This window comes from Toxotes jaculatrix, chromosome 21 (assembly GCF_017976425.1).
Source record: "Toxotes jaculatrix isolate fToxJac2 chromosome 21, fToxJac2.pri, whole genome shotgun sequence".
Lineage (NCBI taxonomy): Eukaryota > Metazoa > Chordata > Actinopteri > Toxotidae > Toxotes > Toxotes jaculatrix.
Window position 1 is genome coordinate 20,419,509 of NC_054414.1, and position 19,848 is coordinate 20,439,356.

Below are 19,848 nucleotides of genomic sequence, written 5' to 3' on the forward strand. Positions count from 1 at the left end.
GTGGTTACACAAAGTCCTGGGGAGTCCTGAAGACCTCCGTCCAGTCGATGCTCGGGGACTGGTGATGTCACTGGTGGTAAAAGCTGGCGGTGACTCTGAAGACATCAGACGTGCCTTCGTACGGTGTGATGACGGGTCGCAGGGCTTTCATCTGTTTGTAGTGTCCGAAGTGTTTGATCCTGTAGGAGCCGCTGGAGGCCGACGGGGGAACGTGCCACTCCACTGTGGCGTTGCTCTGCCGGTTCGAACCCTTCAGCCAGTGAAACCTGCAGCAGGAGACGACAGGAAAACGCTGACACACCTGGGACCTGGTTTAGATTTAGCTTTAGCCTGAAGGCTTTTTGAGGATTGATAGATTTAATTCCAAATAAAGATTCATACACAAAATATACGAAGCTCTGATTAAACATGACGCTTTGTCACAAACTGCCCACAGAATTTACAGGTCAGTTTTTTCTTTACTATTATTTTAACTTGATTATTTCATAATAAAAATAATGATTAGTTGCAGTCACATCATCGAATGCTGTTTACACACAAACACATCACTGCAGGATGAACAATAATCTCCTGATCTAATATTCAGCCAGAGTGTTTCTGCTGTGTGGTATTAACTTCAGTAAAGTCTCAGAATACTTCCTACACCACAGAGTGCACACCTACTACACACCAACCCACCTGGTTTCCCATGATGCATCGGTGTGCACCACCTCCCAGGTTTCTGTTCTGTTGTCATAAATCTCCACGGTAACGAAAGTTCTGTCTCTCTGCAACGGACGAGAAGACGGAGGAAGTTAGAAACAGATAGAGACAAATAAACCAGTGAGAAAAACCCAAAGGAGCAGTGTGTGGGTCTTACTATGTCTCCAGAGTGTCGAGGGTTTCCTGCTACAAAGGTCACAGAGACAACATCACCCTGAAAAACACATTAAAATGCTTTAGTTCATGTATGTTCACATAAAAACAGCAGGGTGGGATCAATGAGCTCTGACTGTAAAACAGCTTCTGTCCAGTTACTTCAAACTTTACTTACTAACAAATACAGAAAGACAAACCTAACGTTTGATCAGGGATTCAGAAGGACTCAGGTTTGAAAACTGGATTTGATAAAATGCTGTAGAACCCCAAGCCAAGAGGAAGGTGACAGGACAGTGTGAGGCGTGTCCTACCTGTCTGTAGACGGGATAAACCTGCTGCAGGACGTCTCCAAAGCTGCTGTTCACTGGTTTCCTGTCAGCAGGCGCCACAGGAAGCAGGTTGAAGAGGTTCTTAAAGAAGGGAGGCTGAGGGCCGAGCGGCAGCTCCGACACTCTGTCCTGAAAACACAAACAGTAACACACAGCGTCACTGCTCCAGTTATTCAGGCAGAGTCGGTGCTGCCACAGACTACAGCTCCCACAATGCCTCAGGGGAAGTAAACAGGAAGTGTGTTTTAGGTTGTATTTATGCAGAAACATAGATTAAAAAGTTGAACATGCATGTTCTTCTGATGAAGAAGGTGAATTATCTGTCAGCTAATGCACAGGGTGGGACAGCAGGACCCTGATGTCCTCAGTGGACTGTGTGGACTCAGTGTGATGTGTAATCCAGTCACACCTGTGCGATGGCTCTGGCCAGACCTCGGTATTTGAGCAGGTAAGCACTGAGCGTGTGTGGACCGTAGATGGTGGAGGCTCCTTCATACCGCTGCACCTGAAAAGCACAGGAAATAAATCAGTCAGTGAAGTAAAGGTTTCCCTCTGCTGACGGCTCGAAGGACTACAACACCCATGAGTCTTGGCTGCGGTGTACCTGGTACTCTTCGTAGGTGGTGATGTAGTGAGTGTACACGTTACTGAGGCCAGCGATCACCACGTCCACGTCCCTGAGCGTCTCCTCGGACTCCAGCTCCTGACACAAACACACAGGGACATCAGCTGACAAGTTGCAGGTGTTCAGTGAAGCTGCTGTTCGTCTTCCTGTCGTCTCACCTGTTTCACAGCTTCTCTCAACCTCCGTCCTGCCATGGTGCTGTCAATGTGAAGAGCAAAGACGTGTGGTGAGGGACGCAGGTCGAGTGACAGCGACAGAAAATATGCACAGCTGTTTGAACTCAGGTGTCATCAGTTACGTGATTTCTCCGGGAACAGCTACGACAGCCACGGATCCGATGGTGATGATCTGAACGTCGACAATCTGAGGATGCCAGGGCAGAGGCCAATTCATCTGCACGCACACACGCGCACACACAACAGTGGTGTGTCAACAAACTTCACAACACTGGCACAACACAACATTTGAGTCATTCTGATATCTGTCAGCATGAACACGCTTTAAACTGCGGCAGCCTGAGCCTGACATGTTTTTAGCTCCGCCTCGGCCTCACCTCCCCCGTGCTGAACAGGATGGGTTTGGGATGATGGCATTCCTGCGTCTGATTGGACGGCTCGCCCAGGAGAGCGTCTCTGATCCCATCCCAGAACGGGTCACCTTCCACAGCACCTTCACAGACAGACAGACAGACAGACAGTCAGAGAGACAGACAGAAAGAGAGAGAGAGAGAGAGAAAAATGAAGAGAGACAGAGAGACAGAGAGAAAGAGAGAGAGAGAGAAAGACAGAGAGTGTCAGACAGAGAGAGAGAGAGAGAGAAAGAGAGACAGATGGAAAGACAGAGACAGACTGAGATAGAGTAAGACAGAGAGACAGAGAGAGAGAGACAGAGACAGACAGTCAGAGACACAGAGAGAGACAGACAGACAGAAAGAAAGAGAGATAGACGGAAAGAAGGAGACAGACGGACAGAAAGAAAGACAGGCTGAGAGAGTAAGACAGAGAGAAAGACAGAAAGAAAGAGAGACAGAAAGACAGACAGAGAGAGACAGAGAGACAGAGAGATAGAGAGAGAGAGAGACAGAAAGACAGAGAGAAAAAGACAGAGAGACAGACAGTCAGAGACACAGAGAGAAAGAAGAAAGACAGAGAGAAAGAGAGAGAAAGACAAAGACGGAAAGACAAAGACAGAAAGACAGATTGAGATAGAGTAAGAGAGACAGAGAGAGAAAGACAGTCAGAGACACAGACAGAGAGACAGACAGAAAGAGAGACAGAGAGAGAAAGACATTCAGAGAGACAGACAGAGAGACAGACAGAAAGAGAGAGAGAACGACAGATAGTCAGACGGCGAGAGAGACAGACGGAGAGAGAAACAAACGAAGCGAGACAGACGGACAGAGAGACAAAGAGACATAGACAGACAGACAGAGAGAGACAGACGGAAAGATAGAAAGACAGAGACAGACAGAAAAACAGACAGACGGAGGGACAGAGAGACAGATGGAGAGAGAGACAGAGACAGACAGTCAGAGACACATAGAGAGAGACAGACAGAAAGAGAGACAGACAGACAGACAGAAAGAGAGATAGACGGAAAGAAGGAGACAGACGGAGAGAAAGAAAGACAGACTGAGATAGAGTAAGACAGACAGAAAGAAAGAGAGAAAAAGAGAGACAGACAGTCAGAGACAGAGAGAAAAAAGAAAGACAGAGAGAAAGAGAGAGAAAGACAGAGAGAGAGAGACAGAGACAGAAAGACAGAGACAGAGAGACAGACGGAAAGAGAGAGACAGAGAGACAGACGGAGAGACAGAAAGACAGAGAGAGAGACAGACAGAGAGAAAGAGAGACAGATGGAGAGACAGAGACAGACAGACTGAGAGAAAGACAGAGAGAGAGACAGACTGAGAGAAAGACAGACAGAGAGAGAGACAGACAGACAGAGAGACAGACAGAGAGAGAGAGACAGAAGGACAGACTGAGAGAAAGACAGAGAGAGAGACAGAAGGACAGACTGAGAGAAAGACAGAGAGACAAAAAGAAAGAGAGACAGTCAGAGACACAGACAGAGAGACAGATGGAAAGACAGAGACAGAAAGACAGACTGAGATAGAGTAAGACAGAGAGACAGAGAGAGAGAGAGAGACAGAGACAGAAAGACAGACTGAGATAGAGTAAGACAGAGAGACAGAGAGAGAGAGACAGAAAGACAGAGAGAGAAAGACAGAGACAGTCAGAGACACATAGAGAGAGACAGAAAGACAGAGAGAGAAAGACAGACAGAGAGAGAGACAGACAGAGAGAGAGACAGACAGAGAGAGAGACAGACTGAGAGAAAGACAGACAGAGAGAGAGACAGACAGACAGAGAGACAGACAGAGAGAGAGAGACAGAAGGACAGACTGAGAGAAAGACAGAGAGAGAGACAGAAGGACAGACTGAGAGAAAGACAGAGAGACAAAAAGACAGAGAGACAGTCAGAGACACAGACAGAGAGACAGATGGAAAGACAGAGACAGAAAGACAGACTGAGATAGAGTAAGACAGAGAGACAGAGAGACAGAGACAGAAAGACAGACTGAGATAGAGTAAGACAGAGAGACAGAGAGAGAAAGACAGAGACAGTCAGAGACACATAGAGAGAGACAGAAAGACAGAGAGAGAGACAGACAGAGAGACAAAGAGACAGAGAGAAAAAGACAGAGAGACAGTCAGAGACACATAGAGAGACAGAGAGAAAGACAGAGACAGACAGTCAGACACATAGACAGAGAGACAGACAGTCAGAGACACATAGAGAGACAAAAGAAAGACAGAGAGAGAGAAGGACGGAAAGACAGAGACAGACTGAGAGAGAGTAAGACAGAGAGAGAGAGACAGAAAGACAGACAGAGACACAAAGAGAGAGACAGACAGAAAGAGAGATAGAAGGAGAGAAAGAAAGAGAAAGAAAGAGAGACAGAAAGACAGACTGAGAGAGAGAAAGACAGAGAGAGAGACAGAGAGATAGAGACAGACAGACAGAGAGAAAGAGACAGAAAGACAGAGAGAAAAAGACACAGACAGAGAGAGAGACAGACAGAGAGACAGAAAGAGAGACAGACGGAAAGACAGAGACAGAAAGACAGAAAGAGAGACAGACGGAAAGACAGAGACAGAAAGACAGACTGAGATAGAGTAAGACAGAGACAGAGAGAGAAAGACACAGAGACACAGAGACAAAGAGACATAGACAGACAGACAGAGAGAGACAGACGGAGAGATAGAAAGACAAAGACAGACAGAAAAACAGAGAAAGACGGAGAGAAAGAGGGAGAGACAGAGAGACAGACGGAGAGAGAGACAGAGACAGACAGTCAGAGACACATAGAGAGAGACAGACAGAAAGAGAGACAGACAGACAGAAAGAGAGATAGACGGAAAAAAGGAGACAGACAGAGAGACCGAAAGACAGAAAGAAAGAGAGACAGAAAGACAGACTGAAAGAGAGAAAGACAGAGAGAGAGAAGGAGAGATAAAGAGAGAAAGAGAGACAGAAAGAAAGAGAGAAAAAGACAGAGAGACAGAGTCAGAGACACACAAAGACAGAGAGAAAGAGAGAGAAAGGAGAGACAGAAAGACAGACTGAGATAGAGTAAGACAGAGAGACAGAGAGAGAGAGACAGAAAGACAGAGAGAGAAAGACAGAGACAGTCAGAGACACAGAGAGAGACAGAAAGACAGAGAGAGAAAGACAGACATAGAGAGAGAGACAGACAGAGAGACAGAAAGAGAGACAGACGGAAAGACAGAGACAGAAAGACAGACTGAGATAGAGTAAGAGAGACAGAGAGAGAAAGACAGAGAGACAGAGAGACAAAGAGACATAGACAGACAGACAGAGAGAGACAGACGGAGAGATAGAAAGACAAAGACAGACAGAAAAACAGAGAAAGACGGAGAGACAGAGGGAGAGACAGAGAGACAGACGGAGAGAGAGACAGTGACAGACAGTCAGAGACACATAGAGGGAGACAGACAGAAAGAGAGACAGACAGACAGAAAGAGAGATAGACGGAAAAAAGGAGACAGACGGAGAGACCGAAAGACAGAAAGAAAGAGAGACAGAAAGACAGACTGAGAGAGAGAAAGACAGAGAGAGAGAAGGAGATATAGAGAGAGAAAGAGAGACAGAAAGAAAGAGAGAAAAAGACAGAGAGACAGAGTCAGAGACACACAAAGACAGAGAGAAAGAGAGAGAAAGGAGAGACAGAAAGACAGACTGAGATAGAGTAAGACAGAGAGACAGAGAGAGAGAGACAGAAAGACAGAGAGAGAAAGACAGAGACAGTCAGAGACACATAGAGAGAGACAGAAAGACAGAGAGAGAAAGACAGACAGAGACAGAGAGAGAGACAGAGAGAGACAAAGAGACAGAGAGAAAAAGACAGAGAGACAGTCAGAGACACATAGAGAGACAGAGAGAAAGACAGAGACAGACAGTCAGACACATAGACAGAGAGACAGACAGTCAGAGACACAGAGAGACAGACAGAAAGAGAGACAGACAGACAGAAAGAGAGATAGAAGGAAAAAAGGAGACAGACGGAGAGACCGAAAGACAGAAAGAAAGAGAGAGACAGAAAGACAGACTGAGAGAGAGAAAGACAGAGAGAGAGAAGGAGAGATAGAGAGAGAAAGAGAGACAGAAAGAAAGAGAGAAAAAGACAGAGAGACAGAGTCAGAGACACACAAAGACAGAGAGAAAGAGAGAGAAAGGAGAGACAGAAAGACAGACTGAGAGAGAAAGACAGAGAGACAGAGAGAGAGAGACAGAAAGACAGAGAGAGAAAGACAGAGACAGTCAGAGACACATAGAGAGAGACAGAAAGACAGAGAGAGAAAGACAGACATAGACAGAGAGAGAGACAGACAGAGAGACAGAAAGAGAGACAGACGGAAAGACAGAGACAGAAAGACAGAAAGAGAGACAGACGGAAAGACAGAGACAGAAAGACAGACTGAGATAGAGTAAGACAGAGACAGAGAGAGAAAGACACAGAGACAGAGAGACAAAGAGACATAGACAGACAGAGAGAGACAGATGGAGAGATAGAAAGACAAAGACAGACAGAAAAACAGAGAAAGACGGAGAGACAGAGGGAGAGACAGAGACAGACGGAGAGAGAGACAGAGACAGACAGAAAGAGAGACAGACAGACAGAAAGAGAGATAGACGGAAAAAAGGAGACAGACGGAGAGACCGAAAGACAGAAAGAAAGAGAGACAGAAAGACAGACTGAGAGAGAGAAAGACAGAGAGAGAGAAGGAGAGATAAAGAGAGAAAGAGAGACAGAAAGAAAGAGAGAAAAAGACAGAGAGACAGAGTCAGAGACACACAAAGGCAGAGAGAAAGAGAGAGAAAGGAGAGACAGAAAGACAGACTGAGATAGAGTAAGACAGAGAGACAGAGAGAGAGAGACAGAAAGACAGAGAGAGAAAGACAGAGACAGTCAGAGAGACATAGAGAGAGACAGAAAGACAGAGAGAGAAAGACAGACAGAGACAGAGAGAGAAACAGAGAGAGAGACAAAGAGACAGAGAGAAAAAGACAGAGAGACAGTCAGAGACACATAGAGAGACAGAGAGAAAGACAGAGACAGACAGTCAGACACATAGACAGAGAGACAGACAGTCAGAGACACATAGAGAGACAAAAGAAAGACAGAGAGAGAGAAGGACGGAAAGACAGAGACAGACTGAGAGAGAGTAAGACAGAGAGAGAGAGACAGAAAGACAGACAGAGACACATAGAGAGAGACAGACAGAAAGAGAGATAGAAGGAGAGAAAGAAAGACAGAAAGAAAGAGAGACAGAAAGACAGACTGAGAGAGAGAAAGACAGAGAGAGAGACAGAGAGATAGAGACACAGACAGAGAGAGAGAGACAGAAAGACAGAGAGAAAAAGACACATAGACAGAGAGAGAGACAGACAGAGAGACAGAAAGAGAGACAGACGGAAAGACAGAGACAGAAAGAGAGACAGACGGAAAGACAGAGACAGAAAGACAGACTAAGATAGAGTAAGACAGAGACAGAGAGAGAAAGACAGAGAGACAGAGAGACAAAGAGACATAGACAGACAGAGAGAGACAGACGGAGAGATAGAAAGACAAAGACAGACAGAAAAACAGAGAAAGACGGAGAGACAGAGGGAGAGACAGAGAGACAGACGGAGAGAGAGACAGAGACAGACAGTCAGAGACACATAGAGAGAGACAGACAGAAAGAGAGACAGACAGACAGAAAGAGAGATAGACGTAAAAAAGGAGACAGACGGAGAGACCGAAAGACAGAAAGAAAGAGAGACAGAAAGACAGACTGAGAGAGAGAAAGACAGAGAGAGAGAAGGAGAGATAGAGAGAGAAAGAGAGACAGAAAGAAAGACTGAGAGAGAAAGACAGAGAGAGAGAGACAGAGAGAGACAGAGAGATAGAGAGAGTAAGACAGAGAGACAGACAGAAAGAAAGAGAGACAGAAAGACAGACTGAGAGAGAGAAAGACAGAGAGAGAGACAGAGATAGAGAGAGACAGAGACAGAGAGAGAGAGACAGAGAGAGAGAGACAGACAGAAAGAAAGAGAGACAGAAAGACAGACTGAGAGAGAGAAAGACAGAGAGAGAGACAGAGAGATAGAGACAGAGAGAAAAAAGAAAGAGAGAAAGACAAAGACAGACAGTCAGAGACACATAGACAGAGAGACAGAAAGAGAGACAGACGGAAAGACAGAGACAGAAAGACAGACTGAGATAGAGTAAGACAGAGACAGAGAGAGAAAGACAGAGAGACAGAGAGAGAGAGACAGAGATAGACAGTCAGAGACAGACAGAGAGACAGACAGAAAGAAAGAGAGAAAGACAGAGAGACAGTCAGACGGCGAGAGAGACAGAAGGAGAGAGAGAGAAAGACAGAGAGACAGACGGAGAGACAGAGAGAAAGAAAGACAGACAGAGAGAAAGACAGAGAGACAGACAGTCAGAGACACACAAAGACAGAGAGAAAGAGAGAGAAAGACAAAGACAGACAGAGACACATAGACAGAAAGACAGAGAGAGAAAGACAGACAGAGACAGAGAGAGAAACAGAGAGAGAGACAAAGAGACAGAGAGAAAAAGACAGAGAGACAGTCAGAGACACATAGAGAGACAGAGAGAAAGACAGAGACAGACAGTCAGACACATAGACAGAGAGACAGACAGTCAGAGACACATAGAGAGACAAAAGAAAGACAGAGAGAGAGAAGGACGGAAAGACAGAGACAGACTGAGAGAGAGTAAGACAGAGAGAGAGAGACAGAAAGACAGACAGAGACACATAGAGAGAGACAGACAGAAAGAGAGATAGAAGGAGAGAAAGAAAGACAGAAAGAAAGAGAGACAGAAAGACAGACTGAGAGAGAGAAAGACAGAGAGAGAGACAGAGAGATAGAGACACAGACAGAGAGAGAGAGACAGAAAGACAGAGAGAAAAAGACACATAGACAGAGAGAGAGACAGACAGAGAGACAGAAAGAGAGACAGACGGAAAGACAGAGACAGAAAGAGAGACAGACGGAAAGACAGAGACAGAAAGACAGACTAAGATAGAGTAAGACAGAGACAGAGAGAGAAAGACAGAGAGACAGAGAGACAAAGAGACATAGACAGACAGAGAGAGACAGACGGAGAGATAGAAAGACAAAGACAGACAGAAAAACAGAGAAAGACGGAGAGACAGAGGGAGAGACAGAGAGACAGACGGAGAGAGAGACAGAGACAGACAGTCAGAGACACATAGAGAGAGACAGACAGAAAGAGAGACAGACAGACAGAAAGAGAGATAGACGTAAAAAAGGAGACAGACGGAGAGACCGAAAGACAGAAAGAAAGAGAGACAGAAAGACAGACTGAGAGAGAGAAAGACAGAGAGAGAGAAGGAGAGATAGAGAGAGAAAGAGAGACAGAAAGAAAGACTGAGAGAGAAAGACAGAGAGAGAGAGACAGAGAGAGACAGAGAGATAGAGAGAGTAAGACAGACAGAGAGACAGACAGAAAGAAAGAGAGACAGAAAGACAGACTGAGAGAGAGAAAGACAGAGAGAGAGACAGAGATAGAGAGAGACAGAGACAGAGAGAGAGAGACAGAGAGAGAGAGACAGACAGAAAGAAAGAGAGACAGAAAGACAGACTGAGAGAGAGAAAGACAGAGAGAGAGACAGAGAGATAGAGACAGAGAGAAAAAAGAAAGAGAGAAAGACAAAGACAGACAGTCAGAGACACATAGACAGAGAGACAGAAAGAGAGACAGACGGAAAGACAGAGACAGAAAGACAGACTCAGATAGAGTAAGACAGAGACAGAGAGAGAAAGACAGAGAGACAGAGAGAGAGAGACAGAGATAGACAGTCAGAGACAGACAGAGAGACAGACAGAAAGAAAGAGAGAAAGACAGAGAGACAGTCAGACGGCGAGAGAGACAGAAGGAGAGAGAGAGAAAGACAGAGAGACAGACGGAGAGACAGAGAGAAAGAAAGACAGAGACAGAGAGAAAGACAGAGAGACAGACAGTCAGAGACACACAAAGACAGAGAGAAAGAGAGAGAAAGACAAAGACAGACAGAGACACATAGACAGAGACAGACAGAGAGACAAAGAGACAGACAGACAGACAGACAGAGAGAGACAGACGAGAGATAGAAAGACAAAGACAGACAGAAAAACAGAGAAAGACGGAGAGACAGAGAGACAGACGGAGAGAGAGACAGAGACAGACAGTCAGAGACACATAGAGAGAGACAGACAGAAAGAGAGACAGACAGACAGACAGACAGACAGAAAGAGAGATAGAGGGAAAGAAGGAGAGACAGAAAGACAGACTGAGAGAGAGAAAGACAGAGAGAGAGAGACAGAGAGATAGAGAGAGTGAGACAGACAGAGAGACAGACAGAAAGAAAGAGAGACAGAAAGACAGACTGAGAGAGAGAAAGACAGAGAGAGAGAGACAGAGAGATAGAAAGAGAGAGACAGACAGAGAGAGAGAGACAGAGACAGAAAGGCAGAGAAAAAGAAAGAGACAGAGTCAGAGACACAGAGAGAAAAAAGAAAGACAGAGAGAAAGAGAGAGAAAGACAAAGACAGGCAGTCAGAGACACATAGACAGAGAGACAGAAAGAGAGACAGACGGAAAGACAAAGACAGAAAGACAGACTGAGATAGAGTAAGACAGAGACAGAGAGAGAAAGACAGAGAGACAGAGAGAGAGAGAGAGATAGACAGTCAGAGACACATAGACAGAGAGACAGAAAGAGAGAGAGAAAGACAGAGAGACAGTCAGACGGCGAGAGAGACAGAAGGAGAGAGAGAGAGAAAGACAGAGAGACAGAGACAGCGAGAAAGACAGAGACAGACGGACAAAGAGACAAAGAGACATAGACAGACAGAGAGAGAGAGACAGACGGAGAGATAGAAAGACAGAGACAGAAAGAAAAACAGAGAAAGAGACAGAAAGACAGAGAAAAAGACAGAGAGACAGACAGTCAGGGACACAGAGAGAAAAAAGAAAGAGAGAGAAAGACAAAGACAGACAGTCAGAGACACCATAGACAGAGAGACAGAAAGAGAGACAGACGGAAAGACAGAGATAGAGTAAGACAGAGACAGAGAGAGAAAGACAGAGAGAGAGAGACAGAGATAGACAGTCAGAGACACAGACAGAGAGACAGACAGAAAGAGAGAGAGAAAGACAGATAGACAGTCAGACGGCGAGAGAGACAGAAGAAGAGAGAGAGAAAGAGAGAGACAGACGGAGAGACAGAGAGAAAGAAAGACAGAGAGAAAGAAAGACAGAGACAGAGAGACAGACGGACAAAGAGACAAAGAGACATAGACAGAGAGAGAGAGACAGACGGAGAGATAGAAAGACAGAAAGACAGACAGACAGATAGAGAGACAGTCAGAGACACATAGAGAGACAGAGAAAGAGAAAGAGAGAGACAGAGTCAGAGACACATAGAGACAGACAGACAGACAGAGGCAGAGGCAGAGGCAGAAAGACAGACAGACAGACAGACAGTCAGACAGAGACAGAAAGACAGACAGACAGACAGACAGACAGTCAGACAGAGACAGAGGCAGAAAGACAGACAGACAGTCAGACAGAGACAGAGACAGAAAGACAGACAGACAGACAGACAGACAGACAGACAGACACTGATCCATCTGAACTCTAAGCACAAACAGCAGAGTGATAATAGAATCACAGTAGAATCACCCTGAGTGAAGTTGAGGTCTCCTCCTCCATCTGTTGTTCCTGCAGCAAAACTGTGACCCAGAGCTGGTTTACATGTACTGACCTGACACACACACACACACACACACACAATCAAAATGTGATTTAAAAACACAAACATGGACACAGTGAAATGAAGGATAATGGTTCTATCAGCGGGAACAAACACCATTTCCCATAAGCCCTGTGTGTGTGTGTGTGTGTGTGTGTGTGTGTGTGTGTGTGTGTGTGTGTGTGCATGTTGCTGACCGTGTGTGTACTGTCGATCTGAACAGTAACATCCGTCATGTTGACCCACTGATGAGCAGCGTGAAGAAAACCAGTCACCTCCTCCACTGCGTTAGCATACAGCTCCTACAGTGCAAACACACAATCAGCACACAGAGGCAGAGCCAGACAGACAGAGACAGACGGACAGACAGACAGACAGACAGAGACAGACAGACAGACAGACAGACAGACAGAGACAGAGACAGAGACAGAGACAGAGAGACAGAGACAGACAGACAGAAACAGAGAGACAGAGACAGACAGAGACACTGACAGAGACAGACAGAGACAGACAGACAGAGACAGACAGAAACAGAGAGACAGAGAAAGACAGAGAAAGACAGACAGAGACAGAGAGACAGAGACAGACAGAGACAGACAGAGACACTGACAGAGACAGACAGACAGACAGAGACAGACAGAGACAGACAGACAGACAGACAGACAGAGACAGAGAGGTACCTTGGCCTTCAAGTAGATGTTGTGTCCGATGATCCTTGTGCTGTCAAACATGTTGTCTCCAGGTCCAAACGCCTGACACATCTTAGTCTGACAGACACACACTTAATTATCTGCTGATTAAACTACGTGTGTGTGTGTGTGTGTGTGTGTGTGTGTGTGTGTGTGTGTGTGTTTACCCCTCCTACAGGACAGGAGCTGTTCAGGTAGTCACAGGGCAGTCCAGTGTTCACACAGTGAGGTCCCCTGATGTTTGGACTGACGTCACCAAGGTTACTGGAGGAGAAACCAGCGACGAAACCTCCCTGAGATACAGTGGACACACACGGACACACACACACACACACACGGACGGACGGACACACACACGGACGGACGGACACACACACACGGACGGACACACACACACACACGGACGGACACATACACACACACATTATCTTTCAGGACTTTGCGGCTCTGTGGGACTGAAATGGACACTACACTGAATTATACTGAACCAAACCAACAGCTGAACATGGAAAAACAAAGAGGAAGCTGAGATTTTTCAGAATTTGCAGCATAAATATGTCAGCCAGGTCCTGTCACCTGTCCAGGTAACTCTCCGGGGTTCTTGTCCTGCTCCAGCAGGTAGGAAGCGTAGCCCATGTTGTCACTGCTCACCATGCGGTTGGTGTAATTCATGCTGACGGCGTGGACGGCGAACCAGCTGTGAGGAGCGTCAGAATCATACGGACAGTGTGAGACTCACTGTCCTGTTAGCAACCGAGCTAATGAAGAAGAGCTCTGCATTACAAAAGTGTGACGATTCCACTGTGAACCACACAGACTGACTCAGAGTGTGATCCAGATCTCAGTCCGCTGACAGTTAAATACAGCTTGCTCAGATTCTCCTCATGTTTTTTGTTCTTTGATCAGATATTTACATCAATCACCCCGTTCAGTTTATTCTGTACCGTACAGATTTACACATTATTATTATTATTATTAATATTAGTAGTAAAAGGTGAAGCTGTGTGTTTTACCTGAGCATACCGATCCCGTCTCCATCCAGATCTGTGAACTTCAGCACCAACACCTGTTTATCTGTGTTCCACTTATACCTGAGGAGGCCAATAACAACACTGATCAGTAATGTCACATGATATATACAAAAAAAATAAATAAATAATAAATACAAACATTCATAAAGTAAATACTGAAATAATCAAAAATACTGAGTCAAAAATATAAATATTTGAGATATAAAGTGTTTATTTACGCTGTGTATGACCTACTGTATTTTCCATCTGAAAATATACATGAAAATTATTCTTAACGCCTCTATCACTCGCTCTCTCTCTCTCTCTCTCTCTCTCTCTCTCACTGTGTACCTGTGTCTCTCGCTCTCGGGGTTGTTCAGGTAGGAGTGAGGACTTCTGTTCAGGCTGCTGTCGTCCAGCTCTCCTCTGTTCCTGTAAATCCTGCCTGGCCTCATGTTACGATGGGCTATGTCTATGCTCTGGAAGAAAATGACATTCATTAATAAAGCTTTATGGAACAGTTGGCTCTGTCTACACTCTGGAAACAAGGCACTGCAGGTTCTGTCTATGCTCTGGAAAATTAATCTGAGTTTCTCCAACAGTGACATTAAACAAACATACGACTACACGACTGCATCACATGTAAAAACCAACATGAAATGAGGATCATTCAGTCCACGACTTCGAGAAACATTTGGTTATCAGAGAAACTGTATGAATTTTACAGCAGTCGTTTAAAAATCGTTTGCAGCACGTGGAAGGAGGGAAAGGAAATTTATCAATATTTATACCAGCGACGTTGTTAATGCACTGAATATAAACCAGTCAATAAATTTCACACACACACACACACACCTTGACAATGCCGTTGACCAGAGGCTCGATGGACGCCTTGATGTAACCTTTACTGCTGATCATGAACAGTGTGTACTGGAAATATCCGGCCGGTCCACAGTGAGTGTGAGTCCCACTCAGAACCACATTATCCTGCCGGTACAGATCCCCGTACTTCACCTGCAACGCCTGCAGAACCTGAACACACACACACACACACGCACACACAGGTCAGAGGACAAACCAGGAACCGTGATGTGTTGTTGATTAAACCACCAACATTATTTCAGTAATTTAACATGACCTCACATTAAAATTCCATCAGTGTCTCATTAATAATAATAAAAATAATCCAATAAAATACTGTGATATAATAAACATTTTACAATGTTAAATATTAAATATTATTACTGCTGCCATATTCACATATTCATATATAGCTATATAAACTGTGTGTGTGTCCACCTCCAGTCGCAGCCTCTGTGATATCATTCCTACGTCTGCAGTGACGAACACGACTCTCCGCCTCCCGTCATCGATGATGAAGGCTCGGCTGTACAGGCGGGTGTGTATGCCTGCAGCCGTCTGCTGAGGGTTCGCATAACCCATCTAAAAACACACAAATACACACAGATACACAACGTGGTGTGAGCTACACCCTGAGCCCACAGCCACATGCTCTCATTCAGTCCCACTGTCCCACTAACAGCAGCTGGATCAGCTATGATCAGCTCCTGTCTGCAGTGAACCCATAGACTGTATAAAACATGGAGAGGTGGTTACTCTACGGGCTCAGCCGGGGTCAGCCGGCCGAGAACCCGATCACTTAGCTCGGAGCAACCGAGCTAGCCTAAGGCTAATCAGCTAGGCTAACAAGCTAAGCGGCAGCTACACGCAGCTACATACGCCACAGGACAGTCCCCGAGTCCGACCCGACTAGCTCGACCCCGTGCCACCGCAAAACAGAGCCGAGCGCTCGTACCTGAATGTAGGTTCCTTACAAACTATAACGCCACAGCACTTGAAATAATAATTAATCTTTTATTGAGATCATACTACATAAAAAATAAAGCCAAAATCGGCCAAGACTCATCTTAAAAGTTAACGTTAACGTTACAACTCGTGGGGAGAAATTTATTTCTAGCCTATTATTTAACTGTGAAACAATTATTATTGTTTCATATTAATAAAATATATTAAAAAGTTAAAACATTATTATTATTGTTTCCATTGTTATTAATGATATATAATGAGTGAATGATAAATAATAATGATGATGATAATATATTAGAATGTTTCATATTTAATATTTACCGGCTTTCACCGCTGCCTCCATCCACTTACAGTTACAGCAGCACACAAACCACAGCAGCCGCTGACCGACGGAGCTGCTCTGTCCATGCAATGTCGGACTTTTTAAACAGAGAAATGAGACCAAATAAAATTGTAGCCTAGTATTCACACAATAAACGGACTCTGAGAGCACGGAACACACCGCAGCAGCGTTCCTAACATTAGCTGCTCCGGTCCTCTATCTGTATCAGCAGCGACCAGAAATCGGCAATGAAGTCACAAGCTAGCGGCTAAATATGCTGATACATGCTAATTAGCGCAAACATCCAGGTAAAATAGTGAGAAATTTACTTACCGAAAAAACTGACGGTCGGTTAGTACAGTCTACACTACAACAAGCCATACTGTCACAAAAACCTATCCGAACATTGGCAAACAAACACGGACACTGCAGCCCCTGTCAACCGCTGGAGGAGGCCGGAGGCCTCTGGATGTAGCCGCCTAGCCCAGCCGATGCTTTAGCAACGAGCTAACTGTCAGTGCCTGTCTATGGAGCTGTCACTCAACGTAACCACGCCCTAATTCATGTAAGAATTTTAAGCCTAAATAACACTAAAACGGTTGTGGTACAAACCCCCCCCCCCCCCCCCCCAAAAAAAAAACAAAAAATGTACCAGGCTGTAAAGTTGGCTATTTTAACATGGGGGTCAATGGAGAATTGCTCACTTCTGGAGCCAGCCCCCAGCGGCAGCTGAGGAACTGCAGCTTTTTGAACGTGAAAATGATCCTCACTGCTGAAAGCTACAACTGCCCCCTTGAGTGAACCATGGATGAACACACACCTCTCACTGGATCACTGTGAAACTAAAGGAAACTTAAAAACAGCAGGATTCTCTGTTCTGCAGCTAGGAGGAGTGTCTTCAGGTTGACCAGTTAATTCAGGTCGACCTGAGGTTTATGGTCCCCTGACTGCAGACTGAGACAGTTTGATATCTCAGCTCTGTGCAGAGAAACCATAAAGACTATCAGACTAAACACACCCGGTCACACGGGAACTTTGGAGTTTGATTCCCTGCAGATTTTCCTAAACTCATCAGGAAGCTGCTGTTTAGGTTCAGGTTGGGAAACATGTTGCTCCACTGCAGCTCTCTTGCTCTGTAACCTACAAATACCCACAGCACCCTCCTCTGTGTAGGCCCACAGAGACATGTACATACATGTGTCATCACAGAAGTATGACAGGAGGCCTTAAACGCAGCATCAGAGTGGTGAGTGTGTCAGTACTGACCAGAGGGACTTCAGCAGGCGGCCCAGTGCAGTCGGCTCGGCCCACTCCGATCAGGTAAGGTTCGTGCTGAGTCTCCGGGCCTGATGGGAGAACAGAGATGGGTACCAGCTGATTTTAAAGGACCAGACCACTGCTTCTCTCCTGCTGATCATTTTTGTAGTTCGGTGGTTATTAGTTCATAAACATTTGTTTAGATGAGACGAGTGAAAAACAAACACCAGTCTGCGACTCAAACAACAACTCTCTTTCATTAAATCTCCTTTGGATTCAAACACTCAGCGTGTTCGTCTGTCTCTCAGAAGCTTCCCTCCTCTGTCTGAGCCCCTCAGCTCTGAGCCCATTGGTTCCTCCTGAAGATGTAAATCTTTAAACACACCTCACAGATCGTTTCATTTTCAAAGTCTCAGTAATTTAATCAAACAGCTGCTCATCTGACAGGAGGGACTATTTTCAGAGGAGGATTAATCCACATTTGGTGCTGTAGTGTTTGAGGCTGCAGGACGGTGTGTGTGTGTGTGTGTGTATTGTCACCTGTATGTGTTTTCCAGGTAACCATCAGTGTGATCAGCGTCACACACACGGCCGTCATGAGGATGAACAAAACAGCTAACGTAGCCTCCAGAGCAGAAACGCCACAACACACTGACTTCCTGTCCGCCATGTTGTCTGTCGGCACAGGAGGGAAAACGGGGTGAGTTATGGAGTCGTTTCAAAACCTCAGACACAGATTTCACAACTGAAGTGACTGAAGTGAGTGAAGTGAGTGAAGCGAAGTGAAGTGAAGCCTTTTCTGAGTCATGTATCTTGAACTTGGTTCCTGGTGCTGCAGCTCTGCTGGACGTTATAGTGCAGGTTGTTTGCTTATTGTTACTGACTCATTACATCTGGAGCTGAATCTGAATCTGGATCAGTTTCAGTCATGAGCCTTCATACTCTGAGTATCAGGTGAATCACAGACCAAACAGTGACATGAGATCAGAACCAGAACCGTAGCATGAACACAAACCTGGACTCTGAGTCACTTTAAGTTGTTGGTGTCGTTCAGGACTTGATATTTATCGTATTGATTATTGAGCCTGACAAACTGTTACACAACTCAACAACCCACAAACACATTTCTCTCACCTTCATTAAAGTGTGTGTCTCTCAGTGTGAGTGCTGTTTGCTCTCCTGTTCAAGTCCAGGTGTGTTTCCTTTACCTGTCCTCCAACAGCTCAACGCTCTGATCCTGCAGTCCAGGTGATCCCACAGGAAACAAACCTGAGTTGGACATGAATCTCTCAACAGTTCGGGCGGATCAGGATCTGCATTAGACAACATGACAGTACTCACCTGCAGCTCAGTACAATCCAGGAGAGAAAGTGTGCGTCTGACCCCAGGTGTGTTTCACTCCTCAGATTCGCCGCTGAGCCGAGCAGTTCACCTGTTATCTACCTGATAAACAGTCTGCAGGTAGACGCTCCAAAGGTTAACACCTGAGCGTCACACAGATCACAGACCACAGATCCTGATCAGTGATTATCACAGTAATAAATTCACAACAGCTCCTTCCTCCTGCTGAGGGTCACTGTCCTCAGATCTGAGCCTCCTCACGGTCTCTGAACGAACAAACAAACAAACAAACAAACAAACAAACAAACAAACAAACAAACAAAAACAAACAAACAAACACTGAGAAGATGAATCTGATCTTCTCCATTAAAGGGTTATTTACTTATTATCACGTGATCTGGGGCGTTCGGACCTTTAAACTGGCTCCAGCTGTGTTCAGGGCCACGTGTCTGTGTTTGTCAGGCTCTCAGGAAATAAGAGGAAAATCCTGGGGACTTCTGAATGTCACATGCACATCACTTCGTCACACCAAGTCTGACACACTGAAGGTCCAACCGGAGTTTGCTGGGTCAGAACCAGCGGTTGGCGCTGGGCTAAGCTGATCCAGTACCGTGCTGTACTGATCCGGACCGATCCGGGTCCGTTCTGGGACTTTTCGTGTGAAAATTAAAGAGAGACAAAGAGCGGGGAAAGGGAAAACAGGAGGAGGGGGAGGAGAGGAGAGCTCCGCGCGGGCTCAGTCTCATGTCGCCCGGAGGAGGTAGACCGAACACGAGGCTACACACCGACCACCTGAAGCCGCCGATGACTGGTCGATAACCGATCCGAGCGATCGATCCTGGATCAAGAGGTGAGAGAGGGAGGGAGAGGGAGAGGAGCGGCGAGAAGTTTCAGACGCTTCCCACGCGACCTCCTGACCTCCTGAGCTCCGGGCCCTGAATCATCTGCAGAAGAAAAACTTTCTTTAAATCACGTGCAACGGTTCAGACTCACTGCTACAGGAAGACGGTAAGAGATCAATCAGTACCGATCGATAACTGATCAGAGAGCAGATGTTCATCCCTGAAGTACTCATCCTCCATCAGGACGGACGAGGATCAGGGTCACGGTCAGGAAGGGGTTTTTCACAAGGAACAAAACGGATCTGACAATAACAATGATAATAACAACGATAACAATGATAATAATAAAAGACATAATAAACTGTAATAAAACAAATGTTCGTGAAGAAT

The 19,848-nt window shown here is 45.6% G+C and overlaps 1 protein-coding gene across 2 annotated transcripts in view; it reads right to left on the bottom strand.

The window, feature by feature from the left end:
• Nucleotides 1-19,848, bottom strand: part of asah2 (N-acylsphingosine amidohydrolase 2) — a 24,942-nt gene continuing 5,094 nt past the window's right edge. For both annotated transcript variants that reach the window (XM_041066584.1, XM_041066585.1), the window contains 24 exons: nucleotides 19,644-19,760; nucleotides 18,999-19,560; nucleotides 18,617-18,882; nucleotides 18,410-18,512; nucleotides 17,816-17,950; nucleotides 17,285-17,364; nucleotides 15,169-15,312; nucleotides 14,725-14,901; nucleotides 14,221-14,348; nucleotides 13,873-13,950; nucleotides 13,436-13,556; nucleotides 13,027-13,152; nucleotides 12,851-12,937; nucleotides 12,368-12,472; nucleotides 12,101-12,182; nucleotides 2,366-2,481; nucleotides 2,111-2,205; nucleotides 1,971-2,010; nucleotides 1,792-1,890; nucleotides 1,597-1,692; nucleotides 1,170-1,316; nucleotides 860-916; nucleotides 679-767; nucleotides 1-266 (listed from right to left, as the gene is read on the bottom strand). In XM_041066584.1, the coding sequence (XP_040922518.1) occupies nucleotides 68-266; nucleotides 679-767; nucleotides 860-916; nucleotides 1,170-1,316; nucleotides 1,597-1,692; nucleotides 1,792-1,890; nucleotides 1,971-2,010; nucleotides 2,111-2,205; nucleotides 2,366-2,481; nucleotides 12,101-12,182; nucleotides 12,368-12,472; nucleotides 12,851-12,937; nucleotides 13,027-13,152; nucleotides 13,436-13,556; nucleotides 13,873-13,950; nucleotides 14,221-14,348; nucleotides 14,725-14,901; nucleotides 15,169-15,312; nucleotides 17,285-17,364; nucleotides 17,816-17,945 (2,196 nt within the window). In that variant the 5' untranslated portion in view covers nucleotides 17,946-17,950; nucleotides 18,410-18,512; nucleotides 18,617-18,882; nucleotides 18,999-19,560; nucleotides 19,644-19,760 and the 3' untranslated portion in view covers nucleotides 1-67. The remainder of the gene's footprint in view (nucleotides 267-678; nucleotides 768-859; nucleotides 917-1,169; nucleotides 1,317-1,596; nucleotides 1,693-1,791; nucleotides 1,891-1,970; nucleotides 2,011-2,110; nucleotides 2,206-2,365; nucleotides 2,482-12,100; nucleotides 12,183-12,367; nucleotides 12,473-12,850; nucleotides 12,938-13,026; nucleotides 13,153-13,435; nucleotides 13,557-13,872; nucleotides 13,951-14,220; nucleotides 14,349-14,724; nucleotides 14,902-15,168; nucleotides 15,313-17,284; nucleotides 17,365-17,815; nucleotides 17,951-18,409; nucleotides 18,513-18,616; nucleotides 18,883-18,998; nucleotides 19,561-19,643; nucleotides 19,761-19,848) is intronic.